Source organism: Notolepis coatsorum (assembly GCF_963971535.1).
Source record: "Notolepis coatsorum genome assembly, chromosome: 3".
Classification (NCBI taxonomy): Eukaryota; Metazoa; Chordata; class Actinopteri; order Aulopiformes; family Paralepididae; genus Notolepis; species Notolepis coatsorum.
The window spans coordinates 117,727,447-117,749,298 of NC_140167.1; the positions used below are offsets into that span (position 1 = coordinate 117,727,447).

At 40.7% G+C, this 21,852-nt stretch overlaps 2 protein-coding genes across 2 annotated transcripts in view; one reads left to right on the forward strand and one right to left on the reverse strand.

The window, feature by feature from the left end:
* Positions 1 to 21,852, reverse strand: part of LOC311225968 (F-box only protein 47-like) — a gene marked incomplete at both ends in the record, with an annotated part of 85,224 nt that overhangs the window by 38,100 nt on the left and 25,272 nt on the right. The gene's annotated exons all lie outside the window — the stretch shown is intronic.
* LOC311225070 (gamma-aminobutyric acid receptor-associated protein-like) lies at positions 10,671 to 11,093 on the forward strand (the record flags this gene model as incomplete). The annotated part of the gene is made up of 1 exon (XM_084310278.1): positions 10,671 to 11,093. One exon carries the CDS (start codon positions 10,671 to 10,673, stop codon positions 11,091 to 11,093), a length of 423 nt encoding a protein of 140 aa, XP_084166404.1.

The window sequence follows — 21,852 nt, forward strand, 5'->3', positions numbered from 1 at the left end:
CCCCAACTGCTCCAGTGGAGTTGCTCAGTGGCCAATGGTGTCAGACTGTGGTTGTACTGGGCAGCTCCCATGTGTGAATGGAACTGTGTGAATGTGAAGCAGGGCGTTCCTGAAAAAGAGCATCTGTGCTCAGCGAACCTACCCTTGGTAAATAAAGGTTAAAAAAATTAGAATGTATTTGATGCTGCTTTTGTTGTTTTTTTATGCCATGAAACGGGCTGTAATATTTTGAGATACTGAATCAGCCCTGAAATGCCTAAATTATAATAAAGGCTTGGTATTTGCTCAAATGTTCATTGTATTTTCACTCTAGTAAAGGATGGCCATTAACAGCGCCTTCACAACCTGACCTTTTATACAATCACTGTAGTGATCCGTTTAGGAAATGGCACAAGTGAAGACACAATTTCAATTCAACTCGGAAACAGTGAATGGCAGTTTAATTTGAATATAATATAAATATAGAATAATATAAATAAATATATTCATGTAAATACTAGATATAAATATAATGTAAAAAACGTGAACACAAACATTTTAGAACACCTTTGAGTACAATAAATAGAGTATAAATACTGTACAATATCAATAATGCATGTAACAAGTCATGCAAAACAATGGATTTATCTCCTACAATACAAAACTCTGTTTTCTATTTTTAACCAAACAGTGAATGAGGTATCAGAAATACAATACATTCTCTAACTACACTTCCTGTTCCATATCGGAGACATCTCTCTCATTTCAATTCTCTTTCGGTTCACATCTTTCACTCTCTCCCTCTTCATGTATTCCTTTCTGACCTCTTCTGGAATTATTTCTCTACTGCACCTCCTCGTCCTCGTCCCCGTTCTGAGCTCTCCCTCTCATCCAAACCAATCTCCTCTTCGGCCTCCACTCTTCTCCTCATTAAGGAAGATGTTGAGGATCTCCGTGTGGAAGTGAGCGCTGGCGCTGAGGAGGCTGGACAGACTCTGGAAAAAGTCCATTTCTTCCAGATGGTTCCCTGGCAACAGACAATGTTATTACAGCTTGAATAAGACACACTGACCTGCATCACTCATCACAGGACTGCTTAACTGGAATAATTAATTTTCCTTACAGATAACTATGAATGAGATGGTGAAAGGGCTTGATTGGTGAATAAATATCATCAAATCCTACTCCTGAGTATAATATTAAATGCAGATAATGGGGCACTTCACCAAAAAACGATTTATTCTGCAGATAAGCTCACACACATATGCCAACGCTGTAAAAAATGTTATACCAATTAATTTGTTTAGAGTTATGTTAAATGACAATAAAATAGAACATGACTTAAAGCCTCAGGATGGAAGGCACAGTGTAACTAATTGTTTCCCACTTAATACGTTATTTCAAATTTAATAAACTAAATTCTGCACACAAGTCCAGATGACCGAGGCCAAAGTAAAACAGATGTCTAACACCCTTATGGAATAAAAACACACCTAGGGACAGCCATCCCCACTAACCTGCCATAGCGTTTGCATACGCCTCCATGGTGATAACGGAGAATGTGTCCTCCAGGTTCTGGATGAAGGACCACTTTTCTGCGGTGGTGGGGAGCACCTGGCTCACTTGCTGGACGATCTCCACCGCCCATCGCGTACAGTAGCCATCCTTCTCACACACCTGAGGGTGGAGCCAAACACACATGAAAGACTTCCCCTCATAGTTGATAATCAATTTGAATAATAGGTTTGCTCTTAGTCTGTTAGTCGATTTGTTGATTTTTATGGGTTTTTTCTTCCATATTGAATGAGATATTTCGTGAAATGTTATAAACACATGGTTTGCACAAGATTTAAAGAGGTGTTACTGCTATCAGATAGCTTGTCAATACCAGGCTAAAACAGGGTATCAATACAGATATCTTGTCAATACCAGACTAAAACAGGGTATCCATACATACTTGTGAGGGCTGCAGGTGTTTGGGTCACGAGCAGATAATAGGGACTCTAAGGGCGCGTTCACACCTACCCTGTTTAGATCGATAGTCCGTTTGGTTTGTACAGGTATGAACGCAAACCGAACTATAATGAGGACCAAACAACCGAACCATGGTCCTCTTGAAAAGTTGGGACTCGGTTCGTTTCAAAGTGGACCATGGTTCGTTTGCTGTTGGTGTGAACGCAAAACAAACTTTATATAGTATCTAATCTAGAGCAAATGAGTGACAGGTGCCTAGTGGCGGCGGTCGCGCGACCCAACTTGACAGCGCCAAGTGACAGCTTGCGCGCAACCCAACTCAAATGAATGACAGGCGCGCGGACAGTCTCTCTCTTCCTCTCTCTCTCTCTCTCTCTCTCTCTCTGCCTCTCTCTCTTTCTCTCTCTCTCTCTGTCTCTAGACTGGCGCCGCGCGCGGACAGTCTCTCTCTTCCTCTCTGTCTCTCTAGATGAATGACAGGCGCCAAGTGACAGCAGTCGCGCGACCCAACTCTTCCCCAAAGAGCGCGCAGGTGCAACTCCACCTAATAACTTCATCCTCACATTAGCAGCCTTACACAGACCTGTCTGTATCTCACAGCGGCAAAAAAAAAGAAATAAAAAAAGACAGCAATGAGTCGAGGATCAACGTGGGGTAACGACGAGGTGAAGGCTCTTCTAGACATTTGGGCGGTTACCTTTGGTGGTCATCTCTGCGACGTCTCCTCTGAATGATGTGCAGCAACGCAACATCAATCCCACGTCTTGCTTCCTCATACTCTGCCTCTACTGCTTGTATTTGGCAGGCACACCATAACAGAATAATAAATGCCATGAAGGCAATGGCAAAACGGCGATGTGGCTCCATATTGTTGCTGTCAATATGGTGAATGTGAAAGAAGAAAGAAATTAATTGGCGCTCTTTCCCTTGCGCTAAACCCGCGAATGTTAATACGTCACTTGTGACAGGCATAGCAACAAGCATAGCAACCAGGCATGAGAGTGACAGCTAGACAAATCTAAACAGTCGGCGTGTGGGCGAGGTGTGTCAATACGCTGTCTGCAACTGTTTACGTTTGTGAGTGCTAGTCCAATAGATGAACGACTTGGCGACAGCATGTCCTTTGTTTACAAATTAGATCCGCACCAAACAGGGTAGTGTGAACGCAGACCAAAATCAAACAATGTATCATTTTCACATTTGGTCCACCAGAAAGTCCGGACTATCCACGGATAGTCCGGACTATCCCCGGACTTTCAGGTGTGAACACACCCTAAGTTATTTGTGTAACGAATAAACACTAAACTGCTAAGCAGACCTCAAGGAGAAGGGGAAAAGTAAACAACAAAAAAACCTTTACAGGTGGAAGCCTCAACATGAGTGTTTTAAGAAAAGAAATCAAGTCCAAAGAACAAGACAACACTCAATAAAGAGGTATTATAGAAAAAACTTAAATAAGCCACAAAGGCACCTCCTAATAACGGAGTTCATAAATAACCTAAATAACAATAAACCTCCACTAAGGGAGTTTATGTGTAGTGGTGGACTAATGACAGTTCAAAAGGAAACAAAAGAAAACTGTCATAAAAAGAAAAGGCACTACAATAAAAGGCTCAGCTACTAGAAAATAAAGTGATAAAAATAAGCCAGTAGCCTAAAACCAGAATGGCTACAGAAAAAGGCTAAATGCTGAATAGGGCAGAGAGATCAGCAATACACTTTAATATAGGAAAGCCTGGCCGTAAGGGTAGCCAACACGAAAGGAAATGAGAAAGCAGCTAACCCTGCGAGACTCAAACTTACATAGACTCAGCTACCATAGGCACAGCTGCACTGAATCAGGTGCAATCAAGCCCACACACCTGCCCTACCATGAGGCAATTAACCACAGAGGCCAGTGATTGACAGCTGTCCCTCACAGAAAGACGAAATAGACAGCTTTCCCCTCACAGAAAGACGAAATAAAGCCAAAACCACGACAGATACTAGTATCAGATATCTTGTCAATGCCCAAGAGCATTATGTAACATAGCAGACAAAAAAGCAAAAACCCTTTTTGTTGCAGCTTTGGTACATAGAAAGAATGTTAGATCTCTCCTGGAGAAAAGTTTATTATATTTAACCCTTTATCGGGCGGGGAACCATATTTGGTAACTTAACACATTCCTGGCCAACCACGTATACTTGTTTGGGAGCCGACCGTTGAAGGCCAACCACGTATATATACGTGGTAAACTAGTTTTTGCTTTTATTCCATTTTAATATCCCGGATGTTGTCACAGAGCTGTATTTTGGCTGGAAAAGGCATATTGGGACTCCGAAAGTGCAGTACCGGCTAGATCCTGGTATTGGCGCTGTCTCGAGAATGCAGTTTCCCCTGTTGCAGACCGGGTGTCACTTTTTTCGCTCCGGGTTAGCTTTTCTGTTAGCCTAAAGCAGTGGTGCCCAACCAGTCGATCGCGATCGACCGGTAGATCGCGGGCTGATTTCAAGTAGATCTCGATTAATAAAATTCGATAAAAAAAAAGAAAAAAAACATAATTTTTTTTTGCAAAATCAACTCTGCCTCTCCTTGTTAACTACAACAAGCAATGCTGTTTGTTATTTAATATGAGGTCGGACTCGGCACTGACAGATTTGTGTTCATTATGCTGCTTTTATAAAGCCTCAAATGACGGCTTACAATATACAATTTTGGTGGTAAATTAAAAAGTAGATCTTGGTTCAAAAAAGGTTGAGCACCCCTGGCCTAAAGCTATGGCTTCACCAGATCGCCTGGAATACTTTTTGCGATACTGAATTCAGTATGCAGTAAAGGAATATAGCATCAGCCAATGGACATATCGATCTACCAGATGGCGATCAAATAACTGGGAAATTCTTTTTGTAATCCAACCGGCCACAGGTAAGAGCGATTTGACGTAAATTTCAGCCTGATCGGGCCTTGTTCTCATAGCCATCCACCCAGTCAGCGTATGATGTTGCAATAACGAATGCCGTTATTGCTAATCAATAATCAGAAACGACTTCCCCCGCCCCCCCCCCTCCCCCCTTTCATGCATTCATGGTGGAACATGATACCGATCATATGCAAACAGAGCAGGCAGATAGTGTAACCCAACACTTCCTCAAACAGAGCGAGGCAGACAACAAGCGAGTGAGAGAGAGAGGGAGAGAGAGAGAGAGGAGCTTCTGTCGGGGAAGCGTCTATGCGAAGCACAACAAATTAGTGTATCCGCGTTCGAGTTTTGCGCTCTGATTGGCCGGGAGAGGATAGGGGCGGGACCAGTGGCGGTGCGTATCAGACCCGGGCCGGGGGGCGGGGCCACATGACCGAGCCCTTTAAAAATCGCTCAGTCAGTATAGATTACAATTTAAAACAATGTTTGAAAGAAAAGTAACTAAAGAAAAAGTGTAATATTTAAGATTTCGTTTCTACAAAGTGTATAGAAACGAATATATATATCAGATAATGATATAACATAATATAAAGTCCAACAAACCACAAGGATGAAAACATAGCCTAATAAAATGACTAAATTTCTGACACACCATTCAGCCCCATGGATAGCCACCACCAGATCTCAGAGCAGTATAGTCAAATTGGCTCTCCCGAGGACAGCAAGTTCTGCGCCTGCAAACTACCTGGCGTTCTATCGCCATGCTCTAAGACAAACTCTAATCTTAACCAACTTCGAAAGAGTGCCTAAGCTTAACCGTCGAAAGAAAGGGCAGGCGTTCTATCGCCATGCTGTCAAACTCATTTTCACAGAGGGCCACATCAGCATTATGGTTGCCCTCAAAGGGCCAAAGACCGTATAAATGTTAATGTAATGTAAAATAAATGTAGCTACTCATTTACATATTGTTAAACATGTTGTTTCTGTATTTATTACTTATTCAAGTTATACATATTGCATATGCATTTGCATAAATGTAAAAATATATGTTAGCTTATGTTATTTTAACAAATAATTTTAGTTTATCAGAACCCCATATTACTCCATCAATCAATGATCAAACCATTCAAGTAAATAACAAAGAAGAATATCATCAAATACAAGCTATGACATTAAGTTTGTTCAAAACCTTTTTGTCACAGTCAAGAGGGGCAGAACTAACAACTGTGAGCTGCAAAGAACACGTGGGACAGATGTAGCAGATGTTACAAAAACAAATGGCTGCACACAACCTTGCAGAGGCCACACATCCAACTAATGGAAGATAGTTTAATTAACTTTAATTAACAGATTGCAGAATGGGTACAGTACAGTACAGCTCAATACACACAATTGTTAAGGGGATGCAGACCAGAGAAAGACTTTCGACTTGTTTACATCAGGGTCCCCCATTTTCAATTCGTAATGAAATTGCTATTATGTGTCTGCATGAACACACAACTGTAACTGTACTCAAAAATAACAAAATAAGGGTTGTCTCAGTTCACAACTATATTGGTCAAGTTTTGGGTAGGACTTGTTTGCATCCCTACAGCTTCTTATTCAATTGAGCGAGATGCTCGGTTATGTCACACAGCCAGTTTGCATCTGACAGTTCAGACAATATTTCTTCAACCCTTTGTTACCTATTCCGCCTGGATCTTTTTTGTATTTTGGGCTGTAAAATTGTCAAAGAATGTCTGAGGAGTAAGTGCTTTTGGCTTTTTTCCTTTGTTACTTCATAAATACCTCAGATGTTCAACATACATGTATGTGGGTCAATGACGTGACGCCTATTTTTTCTGTCCCACTGAATTTCTTACCTTAAAAAAAACATTAAAATTCATAAAAAGATTACATGTATCTCTAATACCTTCCCCATATACAGACCCACTCTAACTCCTCCAAACATTTGAGTTATTGGTAATTTTTCTGCTATCTGAAGTGTCAAATGTCCATGTGGGGCGACCGTCCAGCATTGACTTCTATTTGGACAACCGGCTTAAAATCACTTTAAATCTATTTAAATATTTCCCTTGCCCTATTTGGCATAATTTCAAACATGTTTTGCATTCATTGACAAAATTATGAAGCATTTGCACATATACTTCCATCATAATATACAAACGAATGTTGTCCGCATATGTTAATTTTATGAAATATCATCTGGGGCGACCATTAAGAAAACACAATTGTGGGACTTTTATTTTGAAACCACCTCAAGGACAGGATGTTGCATCAGCCAGTCACATGTGAGGGACCCAGAGAAACAACTAGCAGGTTAGTAAGTCTCTTTCATATTGGCAAATAAATCTCTTTTTTAACTGCTGTAATGTAGTTGCCACTTTTGGATGTCTTGTGGGACGACCGCCCCAAAACTGTGAATAATACGTTTTATCTGAAAATCTATATTTTGATGATGAATTTGATAGTGACATGTGGTAAGAGCTAGCTAGTTTGGTTTCTGTAGCTAATGGTTAGCCTGTAATATTTGACTAACCTTAAAAACATCATCTGGGCGACCGAGTATCATGTGGGGCGACCACTGCAGAGTGTTTTAGATGATAGATATATGTCCTGTATTTGTAGTTTCTGTATATTTATATTTTATTCATGATTTATATACCGTACTTTTCGGACTATAAGCCGCGGCTTTTTCCACCATTTTTCGACCCTGCGACTTATATAACGGTGCGGCTTATATGTGACTCGACGTGACCAAACCCGAAAATGTTAAAATCAAAATATTGCTTTTTTGACTGCATTAAAATGTTATTTATCTGTTCCCTTATTTGCTAAACTTAATACAACTTGTAAATGAGTTAATTATTGTTATTTGTCCGACAGTATTGTGTCCCAATGGTAATTACATATGGTAATTAAACATTAAAACACCTGCGGCTTATAGTCCAGTGCGGCTTATATATGTACACATCATTCAATTTAGCTGCTGCGGCTTATAGTCAGGTGCGGCTTATAGTGCGAAAAGTACGGTACATAAAGTTCTTTGTTTTAGCATAACTCTTTGTATACTTTAACATATATTTTTCAACATTTCTGTAATTTTTCATTCCTATTTAGGAATTAACGTTTCTTTTTTAGTATTGTACAATCTTACGAGAATTTTTTAAAAACGGTATAACATGACATTCCATTTAGGTAATTGTACATGTATTAGTCATGTTTAACTAGTTTAACCTATTTTCTAGATGGCACAAACAAGCAAACAGAAGACTGCTCACTACAGACAGCGGGTCAATGCAGACCCTACAGCAAGAGCCGACTATCTTGCCAGGAAAAGAGAAGGTAAAAAAAACTATAGGTAGGTAAAATGCAGTATATTTTTCTCTGGTGTATTTCAAACTGTCATGTTAGTAGCATTAGGAATGACCTTTTCTGTAATATCTTGAACTTAAGTTTGTATGTAATTTAGCCCACCAGAATCAGTATCACATTATACACCATTGTTTCAGCTACCAGAGAAGAAAACAACAGGGCAAGATTCGATATGTGAAGTCAGATGAGCTATCGGAGAGGGAGAAGGCTGCATCCAGAGGTTACAGGGAGAAGGAAAAAGATGGAAAAGGCGATGCTGGACCTGACACCACCATCCATGGAGAACACTCCACCAGTTCTGGCTGGTGTAGAAGTAGAGAAGAGCAGCAGGGCAAGCTGTGGTGGATCCCCTACCTCAGACGCCTGCGAACCCCAGCTACTAGGACGGAGAGGCTTAGGCTAAGCTTCTTCCCCCAGGCCATCAGAGCCTTGAACAATGAACATTGAGAGACACAGAAACTGAACTATCCACACACAAGCACACACAAGCACATACACGACACGCACGCTGAGCACGCTCACACACTAGCAGCCACTTTAACACTCATGCCGCACACACGCACACTTATGGCCAGAGGAAAGGCCACTTTAAATTAGTATAACATCAGGAACAGTGTATTGCACTACTAAAGCTACCTAGCATGTCCTATATGCTCTGTAAATACTATGTACAGATACCGAGATGGCACACCATGTACCTGTTTATTGCACTGTTGTTTTTATTGGATTCTATTAATATGTTGTACCACTGTATTTTTATTGGATTCTATTATATGTTGTACCACTGTATTGCACATCGTCGCGGGCAAGACCAGCCGCATTTCATTGTATACCTGTATGCCGTGACAATTAAAACTCTTGACTTGACTTGACTATCCAAACGATGAGTTAACTGATGTACACTGTTTTACAATGCTTGTATATCTAATCGTGTGTTGTCATGTTTGTTTATGTGTTTGTTTAAAAAATAATAAAAAAATAAAATACAAAAAAAGATATATGATAAATGGATATACAGCGGATTAGATGCAGTCCAGAGAAAACAACCAATCTAGATATTTCAAGATTCTATGCTTTACATCCGCGCATTCTCTGAGAGATGCACTACATTTTTAGATGACAATCGATTCCGATACAATAAAGCAAGTCTTTATCACAAACAAATCCAAAGATATTTAATGTTTTACAAAACATGTCTACTGTTGCGCCCAGCTTTAGAGGGTTAAAAGCCTAATAGTATTTTTTATTTAGTTAATAAATGTCTCATTGTAATTCCTTATATACCTAATGTAGCGCCTCTTCTTGAAGCAGATTCAGCTTTTTTTTGCTCTGATTTGACTTCAGTTTAATTGCATTGTTACTGTTCACATGTGTGGTGCCATCAGTCATATATAAGTAAAGATAAAGTTTGAATGACTTACTGAACTGGCGTTTTAATTTCACACCACACTGCTTGTTTGCTATTTCAGCACCAGGCGCTGTCCACTGACTTTTTTCATGTTGAGCAAGCACTACATTGCACCTCGCTGCCTACCTGTTATTCACTCTCAACATGGATAAAACAACGTATAATAAGCATTCTTTAGGTGGTGGTAGTTTCTCTATTTGGACATTATAGCTAACATATAGCCTAGCCTAGTTGGTCTGATATAAAAAAAAATATATATATATATATATTTTTTTTTTATATATTCTGAAGGGCCAGATATTATTGCTGGCGGGCCAATTTCGGCCCGTGGGCCGCCTATTGCCGACCTCTGTTCTAGGACATTTGTGATGTCACAGTATGATGTCATAATCAAACATTCTAGAACCTTGGTGATGTCACCGTATGATGTCATAACCAAACATTCTAGAACATTTGTGTATCTAATCTATATAGTCAACAATTCTCTCTGAGCAGCAGTGTGCATCTTGAAACAGGACTGAACAGGACTGAACAGATAGACTAAACAACATAGACTGAAGCCTGCATTTCTCAACCAAGGTGCCAAGCCTACCGTTTTGCTGTGGAAAGAGCCGGCAAGTTGATTTACGGCTTTCCAGTGTGGAGGAATTTTCATGTGTCGAGTCGGCGGTGATTTTGGAGACTGGGAAAATACAGTTTTCTTATCTTGTAGTAGTGACGTGAATATTTAGGAAAGTAACTTTAGGACCACTTCTGTAAAGAAAGACTTCACTGTGGAAGAGAAATAAACCATTTGGATATCTTTGTTTTACACTGGAGCGGCTGTGGACATTATCTTTCTTTAACGAACGTACTACTCACACAAGTAAGCAACTTTAACCAGTAGAGTGGAACGTCGGCCCTCATATTATGCAGCCAGTAACGTTTGTTTTTGTCCTGCTGTGTTACTGAATCCAATTGCTCCTTGAGGAATCCCGGTCGTATAATACCTCTCTCAGAGTGACCGACTAGCTGTCTCTGTCATTTCTCTAACAATGAAGTTCCAGTACAAAGAGGAGCACCCCTTTGAGGAAAGACGGTCCGAAGGCGAGAAAATAAGGAAGAAGTATCCGGATAGCGTCCCTATAATTGTGGAGAAAGCCCCCAAAGCCACAATAGGAGATCTGGACAAGAAGAAATATCTTGTCCCCTCTGACCTGACAGTGGGCCAGTTTTACTTCCTCATTCGGAAAATGATCCACTTAAGAGCGGAGGACGCGCTCTTCTTCTTTGTAAACAACGTCATTCCACCCACCTCAGCCACCATGGGACTGTTGTATCAGGAGCACCACGAAGAGGACTTTTTCCTCTACATTGCCTACCGTGATGAGAGTGTGTACGGCAGGGGTGTCAAACTCATTTTCACAGAGGGCCACATCAGCATTATGGTTGCCCTCAAAGGGCCAAAGACCGTATAAATGTTAATGTAATGTAAAATAAATGTAGCTACTCATTTACATATTGTGTTGTACGTGTTGTTTCTGTATTTATTACTTATTCAAGTTATACATATTGCATATGCATTTGCATAGATGTAAAAATATATGTTAGCTTATGTTATTTTAACAAATAATTTTAGTTTATCAGAACCCCATATTACTCCATTAATCAATGATCAAACCATTCAAGTAAATAACAAAGAAGATCATCAAATACAAGCTATGACATTAAGTTTGTTCAAAACCTTTTTGTCACAGTCAAGAGGGGCAGAACTAACAACTGAGCTGCAAAGAACACGTGGGACAGATGTAGCAGATGTTACAAAAACAAATGGCTGCACACAACCTTGCAGAGGCCATACATCCAACTAATGGAAGATAGTTTAATTAACTTTAATTAACAGATTACAGAATGAGTACAGTACAGCTCAATACACACAATTGTTAAGGGGATGCAGACCAGAGAAAGACTTTCGACTTGTTTACATCAGGGTCCACCATTTTCAATTCGTAATGAAATTGCTATTATGTGTCTGCATGAACACACAACTGTAACTGTACTCAAAAATAACAAAATAAGGGTTGTCTCAGTTCACAACTATATTGGTCAAGTTTTGGGTGGGACTTGTTTGCGTCCCTACAGCTTCTTATTCAATTGAGCGAGATGCTCGGTTATGTCACACAGCCAGTTTGCATCTGACAGTTCAGACAATATTTCTTCAACCCTTTGTTACCTATTCCGCCTGGATCTTTTTTGTATTTTGGGCTGTAAAATTGTCAAAGAATGTCTGAGGAGTAAGTGCTTTTGGCTTTTTTCCTTTGTTACTTCATCAATACCTCAGATGTTCAACATACATGTATGTGTAAGAATGTGTAATAACTAAGGCTGTCAAAGTTAAAGCTTTATTAACGCATTAAACCACAATTATTTTAACGCCGCTATTTTTTAACCCAAGATTAATGTTAAAAAAAAAAAAAATTTACCAGAGCTCTTGGGGGGCCACATCAAATGACGTGGCGGGCCATGAGTTTGACACCTATGGTGTACGGGGACAGCCCAAGGGAAATCTGATCCCACCACCATCATTCCTGCCCACCCCCCAAAGCCCTCCACCACCCATTGAAATATTAAATCCAGCTCAGCAGCCTAGAGTTCCCAGAGTAAATATGTCAAATGCACTTTCACATCCCCCCTCCCACCCACTTAAAATCTTTATTTTTCTTTATCAACGAACGTACTACTCACGAGTAAGCAACTTTAACCAGTAGAGTGGAACGTCGGCCCTCATATTAGTAAGAAAACTCTGTTCCAAGAGGAAAAAGGAATCAACACGAACTACTGGAGCGCTGAAAGAAGGATAACAACAAAATGTCGGAACCTAAGAAGGTTGAGATGACACAAAAGGTCTATGAGGAAGATGTCCGTCATGCCATCAATAAGAGAAGATCTATGTTAGGTCAGCTAACTGGTCACATGAACAAGATGAATTAATTAATGGATGAGGACGACGACGGTAACTTGGAAGGTGTACAGACAAGTAGCAGCTCCAGAGCACCTGGCGGTGCTACACAGAAAGAACAAGAGTCTCCGCAACAAGAGTCCACACAAGCCATGGTGGATTTCCTAGTGAAGCAACAAAACCATGCTACTCTGCCCCCTCAACAGATTCCTATATTCAAGGGAGACCCTATGGAGTACAGGCTATTCATCAGGGCCTTTGAACACGGAGTGGAGGACAAGACAGATAGTACACGGATGGACAGCCAAGAGAGCTGATAAGTTGTCTTCACATGGAACCAGAGCGAGGCTATCACAAGGCAAGGAGGCTCTTGAAAAAACATTTTGGAAATGGATACAAGATCTCAATGGCGTATATAGACAAGGCACTGAACTGGCCTACTATCAAGTCCGATGACGGAGAGGCACTCCACTCCTTTGGCCTCTATCTCACTGGATGCCTCAACGCTATGGCTGACGTGGAGTACATGCAGGAGCTTGACAGCATATCAAATATGCGTGCCATCACAGCCAAGCTTCCGTACAAGCAGAGAGAGCGGTGGAGAAGCAAAGCCTATGCTCTTCTAGAGAAAGATCAGCGCAGCGCCAAGTTCAGCGACCTTGCCGATTTTGTCAACCTACAAGCTCAAGAAGCCCTACATCCTCTCTTTGGCAACCTCACAGATGGAAACAAGAGCCAAGCTAAGGCTCACAAAGATGAGAAGACATCCAGAAATAGTGGCACTTGGGGAAGCTTCACAACAGCTGCTACAGCAGTCCAGAACCGGGCAGAGACTAAAGCAACGACCAAGGGGGATACACTCTGTGCCTTCTCCAACCCTTGCCTCTTCTGCCAAGGAGAACAGCATGAATTGAACCCATACCGGTACCTCCCTTTTTTAACATTGCATGATCATGTGCACATTTATTATGTATTATTATTATTTTGAATGTTTCAATATCAACATTATCTGGCCATCCTCACTAAGATGGTGGAGGTAAACGGTACCCTAGCCCCCCCCCTCACAGTGAGCTGTGGTGTTCCACAAGGAAGCATACTAGGACCGCTACTGTTCCTAATTTATGCAAATGACATGTCGTCAGCTTGTGACTGCAACTTGTTCCTGTTTGCGGACGACTCAGCCCTGCTGGTCTCTGACAAGAACAAGTTACAGGTTGAAAAAACCCTCAGCTCGGAACTAGGCAGAATCTGCATATGGCTCGCTGATAACAAACTATCATTACACATGGGCAAAACAGAGTCCATTCTCTTCGGTTAAAATAACAAACTCAGCAAGACCGACGGCTTCTCAGTTACAGTGGGTGACAATATTGTCACAAGGAAAGATGAAATTACCTACCTGGGTTCCATCCTAGAGGCTAATCTCTCCTGTGACAAAATGGCATCCAATGTAATAAAAAAAAGTCAACCAACGAACTCGATTCTTGTACCGGATCTCCTCTCTGGTAAACAAGAATACCCTGAAGACTCTGGCAGGAGCACTCATTCAGGGGTACTACGACTATGCTTGCACCTCATGGTACCAAAGCACCTCAAAGGCGCTAAAAACAAAATTACAAACATCTCAAAACAAACTGGTCAGACTACTGCTTGACCTTACTCCTAGAACCCACCTCACCCCTGCCCACTTTGACAACCTAGGATGGCTTAGAGTAGACGACAGAGTACAGCAACTTGCAATGGGCCTGGTCTACAAGATACACTACACGACCAAGGTACCCATGTACATGTCAAAATACTTCCCAAAGGTCAGTGAATACCACGATCACAACACCAGAGGGAGCTCCACAAATCATGTTAAACCCAGATTCGGCTCAAATAAGGGACTAAACACGTTTCGCAATTATGCCACATCAATGTGGAACGCCCTACCCAAAACTGTAAAGGAATGTGGATCACTACCCACTTTCAAAACCTCTCTCAAGGGACACCTACGGGAGACTGCAATTCAACACTGGCCCCTGTAAATATCCTAACCCAACCCCCTCCAATGTACAGTCATTTACCTAGTATGGTTTTGTCAATAGTCCAATGTACAATTTTGTTTGTTTGTACAGTGTCTCCCCCCCCCCCCCCCCCTCAATGTACAGTTTTGCTTGTTTATACAGTGTGCCCCCCCCCCCCCCCCCCCCCAACCACCTCCAATGTAGATTACCCAGTATGGTTGTCAATATCCCAGTGTACCCAACCCCCCCCACCCAACCTCCTCCAATGTACAGTTTCTACGTCAAATGTATATACTCCCTTTTCCTGACTCCTGTATCACAAACAGTACTGTATTTGCAAATCTGGTATGTCATAAATGTATAGATGTAGCAGTACTGACTATCTGTATGTCATGTATGTCATATATGTCCTGATGAATTGAAAATGGGGGACCCTGATGTAAACAAGACGAAAGTCTTTCTCTGGTCTGCATCCCCTTAACATTTGTGTGTATTGAGCTGTATTGTATTGTACCCATTCTGCAATCTGTTAATAAAGTTTTCAATCAATCAATCAAATGAGGATTTGAATCACTAACATTTACTTTGATTCTACAGTAGGTTTAACATCCCTTGAAACCATAGGTTATATATCCAGCTCATGATCAACAGTGACATATTTCAACAATAAATGTTCAGTGGATTGCACTGTGCAACATCTCCATTATAATCTGATCAAAGTTTGTTTCATGTTTGATATATCTTTGGGGAATGTTGACTGTAGGAGCCAAAGCTATATTATTGTATGAATGTTTATATGTTTATTTTTATAACCTTACATTGACACGGCATTAGGAATATTGATTGGATTTAGATAAAGTCATTGAACCGGCTTATTTGTCATAATAGAACATTCTAGAACATTTGTGATGTCACAGTATGATGTCATGACTGAACGCCCTAGAACATTTGTGATGTCACAGTATGATGTCATGATCGAACGTTCTGGAACATTTGTGATGTCACAGTATGATGTCATGACCGAACGTTCTAGAACATTTCTGATGGCACAGTATGATGTCATGATCGAACGTTCTGGAACATTCGTGATGTCACCGTATGATGTCATAACTGAACATTAATAATTTAACTAAATGTAAAAAATATCAGTGTTTTGTTTTTTGGTGTGCTTCTTATTCTAGGTGTTCAGGTTGCCTGATTTGTTAAAACATGCACATGTACCTCAATTTGAAATGCCTGCAGTTTACCATGAGATAATATAAAAGGAACTAGGGATGGCACCAATCCGATACTCAGTATCAGTATTGGTCCGATACTGGCCAAATTCACAGGATTGGAGATCCGATACAGGCCGTAAAGCATGCCATCACGTGAACAGTAGTAGCGTGACAACAACGTTAGCATTGTGGAGTTATTTTAAGCTCAAAGAAGAGAAAGGCAAAACAGCCTGTGGTGTTATGTTAATGTGTGTGCATTAATACGACACAGAGTACAGGCCACCGTACTGGGGTCACAGACAGGTACACAGGGCAGAGTAGACTAAGAGCGGATAATAACGGACCTGTATGGTGGAGCTAACAGAATGAAGACACGCACAAACAAATACAGAGGATTCGCATGTATACTTGTGGAATAACACGACACAGCCAAGTGTAATATCTGCGACGCAAGTATTTCTAGGGGTGGCAGCAACACTGGAAACTTCAACACCACACAACACTTGCAGATTAATCATTGAAAGGGAGTATGCCGAGTTCATATGTGCAACGAATGCCAAGAGGAAAAGTTTTGTCGCAGCAGCTAACATAGCTGGAAACCATTCAGAAGCGAGAGAAACTCCCTGCAGACAGTAACAAAGCAAAGCTGAAGAAAACCGAGAAAATAACCACATTTATTGTGCTGGACGACCAGCCCCTTTCTGTTGTTGAAAATGTAGGTTTCCGACGCTTAGCCTCACTTCATGTTGCCAAACCGTCATTATCTCTGACACGGCTATCTCAAATAAGTACAATGTTGTGTTTCTTTTTCAAATGTAGCCAAGAGTAAAGACCCTAACCCTATCAAAACAGCAGTCAAAGTGTATATTTTCAGCACTAGACGCGAGGACAGGAAGCCGTCATGGAATCGCTGTAGTCTTATTAACGTATTAACTAAATAATTTGAACAAAATAAAAAGCAGCAGCACTATTGCATAACTGAGTCATGTGTGGTATGTATTTCTTCCTTTAGGGGAGTTTTTGATGTTTTATAGATGGCTAGGTTAAACACAGGTTTTTGTTTTTTAAGGGAGTATCGGATGGGTATCGGTATTGGCAGATACTCAAGGCTGTGATATCAGTATCGGACATGAATAAGTGGTATCGTGCCATCCCTAAAAGGAACTGATACAACTGTGTTGTAGTTGTTTAGCGTTGATTTCATCCATGCAACTATGTTGGTGGTTATTGTTTATTGACTATAGAACTGTGTTGGTGTTTAATTTGTATTCCATACATACAACTCTGTTTACCTTTTATTATTGACTTAAATTGTTAATCCCTGTCCAATGTTCCTACCATCACAAAAGTGATGCTACTTAACCCACCTTCTCGCTCTCATACATTGACAAAACCAATGATGATATGAGGACATGAAAATGGACATTTGTGAAATGTTCAAGTTCCTGAAGCATGTAATGTGTATTGCACTTTAACTTTTTGAATGTTTAATGTTTTTAACATTTGTGATATTTGAATGTTCCTGACGAAGCTTGTAACCTACCGTGCCAAATGATGTTGGGAGTCGGTGTTGTATTTGTACAACACTGTGTACTTCGGCGCACACCTCACATATCGGCATGTAACTCGAGAACCGCTGAACGGATTGTGTCACCTGAAATGGCTATCGACAGGCAACAAATAGGGCTTTAATTCGATATATATAGTATTAAAATATATGCACACCCAAGCCGGTAGAGGTCGCCAAAGTGCAGGTGGGCCCTCGCATGTTAATATGTTTTACTTTTGTGATATTTGAATGAATTGAAGAATATTTTTGTTGACCACTTGAAAAGATTGTAATAAAAACATTGTTCAGTTTTCTTTTGTCTGAACTGCATTGTGTAACATTTTAAATAGACTTTTAACTACTCTCATCATTTGGGGCGACCATTTGTCATGCGGGGTAACCAATGATTGTCAATTACTGTACTAAATTCAAAATAGAATATCCATCAGTTTTGGCTCAAATATTAATCACTGGTATACTATGCTTAAGTGGATACTATCTGTACACATTTTAAATCAGTTTTATGGGTTTTAGAGCATATATGGGTATTGTAACTGGGAGGGAGACACTGCCATTATAGAATAAACTTGTGAAATCATGGTTTACAAAAAATTAAAGGGCACACAAGCCTGTCTTTCTTAAGATGTATATTTAATTACTGATACCTGTTAAAATATTAGTAATGTTAAGGAAATATATTAATTTTGAGATAAATTACGGTCGCCCCAAATGACTTTTATTAAGGCCATGTCCTATTAATTCAACTTTAAAAACACTAAAATCTCTTAATTTGGGTTTTTTGCATAAATGCATGTATACACTACATTCCAAATGTTTGAAAAATGGCCAAATATATCCGTATTTTTTGTATTTTAAAATTGGCCTATTGAAAAGTCTTATCCGTCAATTACCCATGTGTAAGAATGTGTAATAACTAAGGCTGTCAAAGTTAAAGCTTTATTAACGCATTAACCCACAATTATTTTAACACTGCTATTTTTTAACCCAATATTAATGTTAAAAAAAAAAAAATTTACCTGAGCTCTTGGGGGGCCACATCAAATGACGTGGCGGGCCACATTTGGCCCGCGGGCCGTGAGTTTGACACCTATGTAAACCTTAACCAACTTGTCGCTCCACTATTGTGTTTATAAGTACTGTCAAAAAAAACGACATATACATGTTTGCACTGTCTTTTTTCTATTATAAAGTGCCTCTCACACAGTGCATAACACATGAACAGATCAGTCATTTGATTTTAATGCAGGTGCTCGCATTATAAATCGAATGTATTATTATTAGTATAACACATGAACAAATCAGTAGGGTGCATTTGATTTGAAGCACCACAGCGGGTGTATTATACATCAAATGTATTATTATTATTATAACACATGAACAGATCAGTAGGGTGCATTTGATTTGAAGCACCACAGCGGGTGTATTATACATCGAATGTATTATTATTATTATTATAACACATGAACAGATCAGTAGGGTGCATTTGATTTGAAGCACCACAGCGGGTGTATTATACATCGAATGTATTATTATTATTATAACACACATGGCCGTAGCCAGCTATGAGGTCACAGAGGTCCGGACTATTTGTAACTATTAAAAAAAAAAAAAAAAAAAAAAACTACTAGGCTGAGACATCGGCCCATTGGTACTGACTGACACTGGGCTGGCCCAATCACATCTCTTACTAAGCACCCCCCCCGCCAGTCGTGCAGGTATATGACTGAGGGGGGCTGGTACATGACTGAGATGGGGCTGTGGTACATGACTGAGGGGGCTGGTACATGACTGAGAGGGGCTGGTACATGACTGAGAGGGGGCTGTGGTACATGACTGAGAGGGGCTGGTACATGACTGAGAGGGGGCTGTGGTACATGACTGAGAGGGGCTGGTACATGACTGAGAGGGGGCTGTGGTACATGACTGAGAGGGGGCTGTGGTATATGACTGAGAGGGGGCTGTGGTACATGACTGAGAGGGGGCTGGCTGGTACATGACTGAGAGGGGGCTGGTACATGACTGAGAGGGGGCTGGTATACATGACTGAGAGGGGGGCTGGTATACATGACTGAGGGGGCTGTGGTACATTACTGAGATGGGGCTATGGTACATGACTGAGATGGGGCTGTGGTACATGACTGAGAGGAGGCTGGTACATGACTGAGAGGGGGCTGGTACATGACTGAGAGGGGGCTGGTACATGACTGAGAGGGGGCTGGTACATGACTGAGAGGGGGCTGGTACATGACTGAGAGGGGGCTGGTACATGACTGAGAGGGGGCTGGTACATGACTGAGAGGGGGCTGGTACATGACTGAGAGGGGGCTGGTACATGACTGAGAGGGGGCTGGTACATGACTCAGATGGGGCTGTGGTACATGACTGAGAGGGGGCTGGTAGATGACAGAGGGGGCTGGTATACATGACTGAGAGAGGGCTGGTACATGACTGAGAGGGGCTGGCTGGTACATGACTGAGAGGGGCTGGTACATGACTGAGAGGGGGCTGGTACCATGTATTGGGCATCATTGTAGGTCAAACCATTAAAAAGTTAATTTCCACGGCAGCCATTTTGGATTTTGGTCTCTCACAAATTTCCCCCGCCTTTTTAAAAAATCCATTGAGAAACGAAGTGCCACAGATGACCCAACTACTAGGTCCATATCGTATCATCATAATATTATTTTTTAAATCATTAGGATAAGGGTTCCCTTGATAAAGATGCATGAAAAGGCTGTATAATATACAACACCAGTAGCTCAACTGCAAAAACTGCTTTTTTATTTGATTAGATTTATTTGGAAATTAAAAACACATCATAAAAACAAATGATCTTGACCAATTTGTATTCCTGAGGATATCACCTAAAAGCATTCATTAACAAGCATTAACACTTATTTCCAAGGTGGTCCTCGATGGAAGACATAAAAACACAGCACATTATAGCCTACTCAACTGCAAATTTTTCCTCAACTGCAAAAATGTATGCCTACTTATGTATTAGCCTACAGGGAAAAACACATTCACAACAGGCAGCAAAGTTTGTTTTCAGCCAAGTATGGTAATAAGGTAACTATTAGGATATATATGGTATGGATTACTTACTCTTAATAACTTATTACTATCTGTGGTAGCTCTAGTCTCCACCTACACAAAGTTTTTGTGCTGTCCATTGATCATGCACCTTCACGTGGTAGGCACATAGGTCAAACTCCCCAAACAAACACACCATTGATTTAATTGCCATATAAGATGAATATAAAACAAGAAGGTGATCTATTAACTGTGTAAACCTTATGCAATATTCATCATTGATATTTGAATACTTGAAATCTGTATGAACTGAGTAGTTAGTATCAAATGAAATAAGATGGAACTGCTCCATGCATTCATTGAATAAACAACTATTTTCTCATTACCAGTATGGTATTGTTTAAATTGTACAGCTTTTTGCACATCTTTGTCAGGGGATTCCAACAATTCTGGACCTGAATGTACCAGTTAATTGTAATCATCTCTTTCTCCTTATGTCTAGCCAAGCCAGGTTGTGGAGGAGAGAGACAGGGATGAACAGGCTATAGACTACATTGCCCATCCTGAGCCTGCTATGATGCAGGTGTTTTTACATCACCACCCAAAACAAGATTCAGCCAAGAGCGAGTGAGTACACTGGTCCACTTGTCCATGGCACTTACTACCCAGCTTTGTAATGGGTTGGGGGGGGGAATAGTACAGTAGGTACGCATATTTAAGGGGACCGTAAGGATGGTGTACTGGTGGGTGGTGTCCGACCGATTATAGTGGGCCGGTCTGGGCCAAAAAAATAAATGGACCTCCCTAATTTCTAAACCCTGGCTACGGCCCTGATAACACATGAACAGATCAGTAGGGTGCATTTGATTTGAAGCACCACAGCGGGTGTATTATACATCGAATGTATTATTATTATTATTATTATAACACATGAACAGATCAGTAGGGTGCATTTGATTTGAAGCACCACAGCGGGTGTATTATACATCGAATGTATTATTATTATTAAAACACAACACTCACCATAATGCAGGCAGCCCTGCCCTGGGCTTATAATTGTTTTTGCTTCGGTCCTCCAAAATCCATGCTCATGTCATGTTTGAAACATGTCAAATGTCCACTCGCGTTGAATGTCCACCCAACTTGAACACAGTTGCTTGCTTCATTGGCATTGCTATGTCAACACGCGAGAGTCACCGGTTGCTTATTATTGTTTCGGTCCTCCAAAAGCCAATGTTTGAAACATGTCAAAGTTAAGCATGACTCCTGTTTATTAAAAGAAGCTTTATAGGTCGTAGGCTCATCAGTTGGTATTTCCCCGCTACAAAGAAGTTATCCAAAGATGTTTGTTGTTTTTGCAAACGCATGATGGCATCCCAAACGCGGAAGTGAAAGTGAAATTCCATTGGTTCTCCCAGTCCACGTGACCATTTCTAGCATTTCAATTGGCTA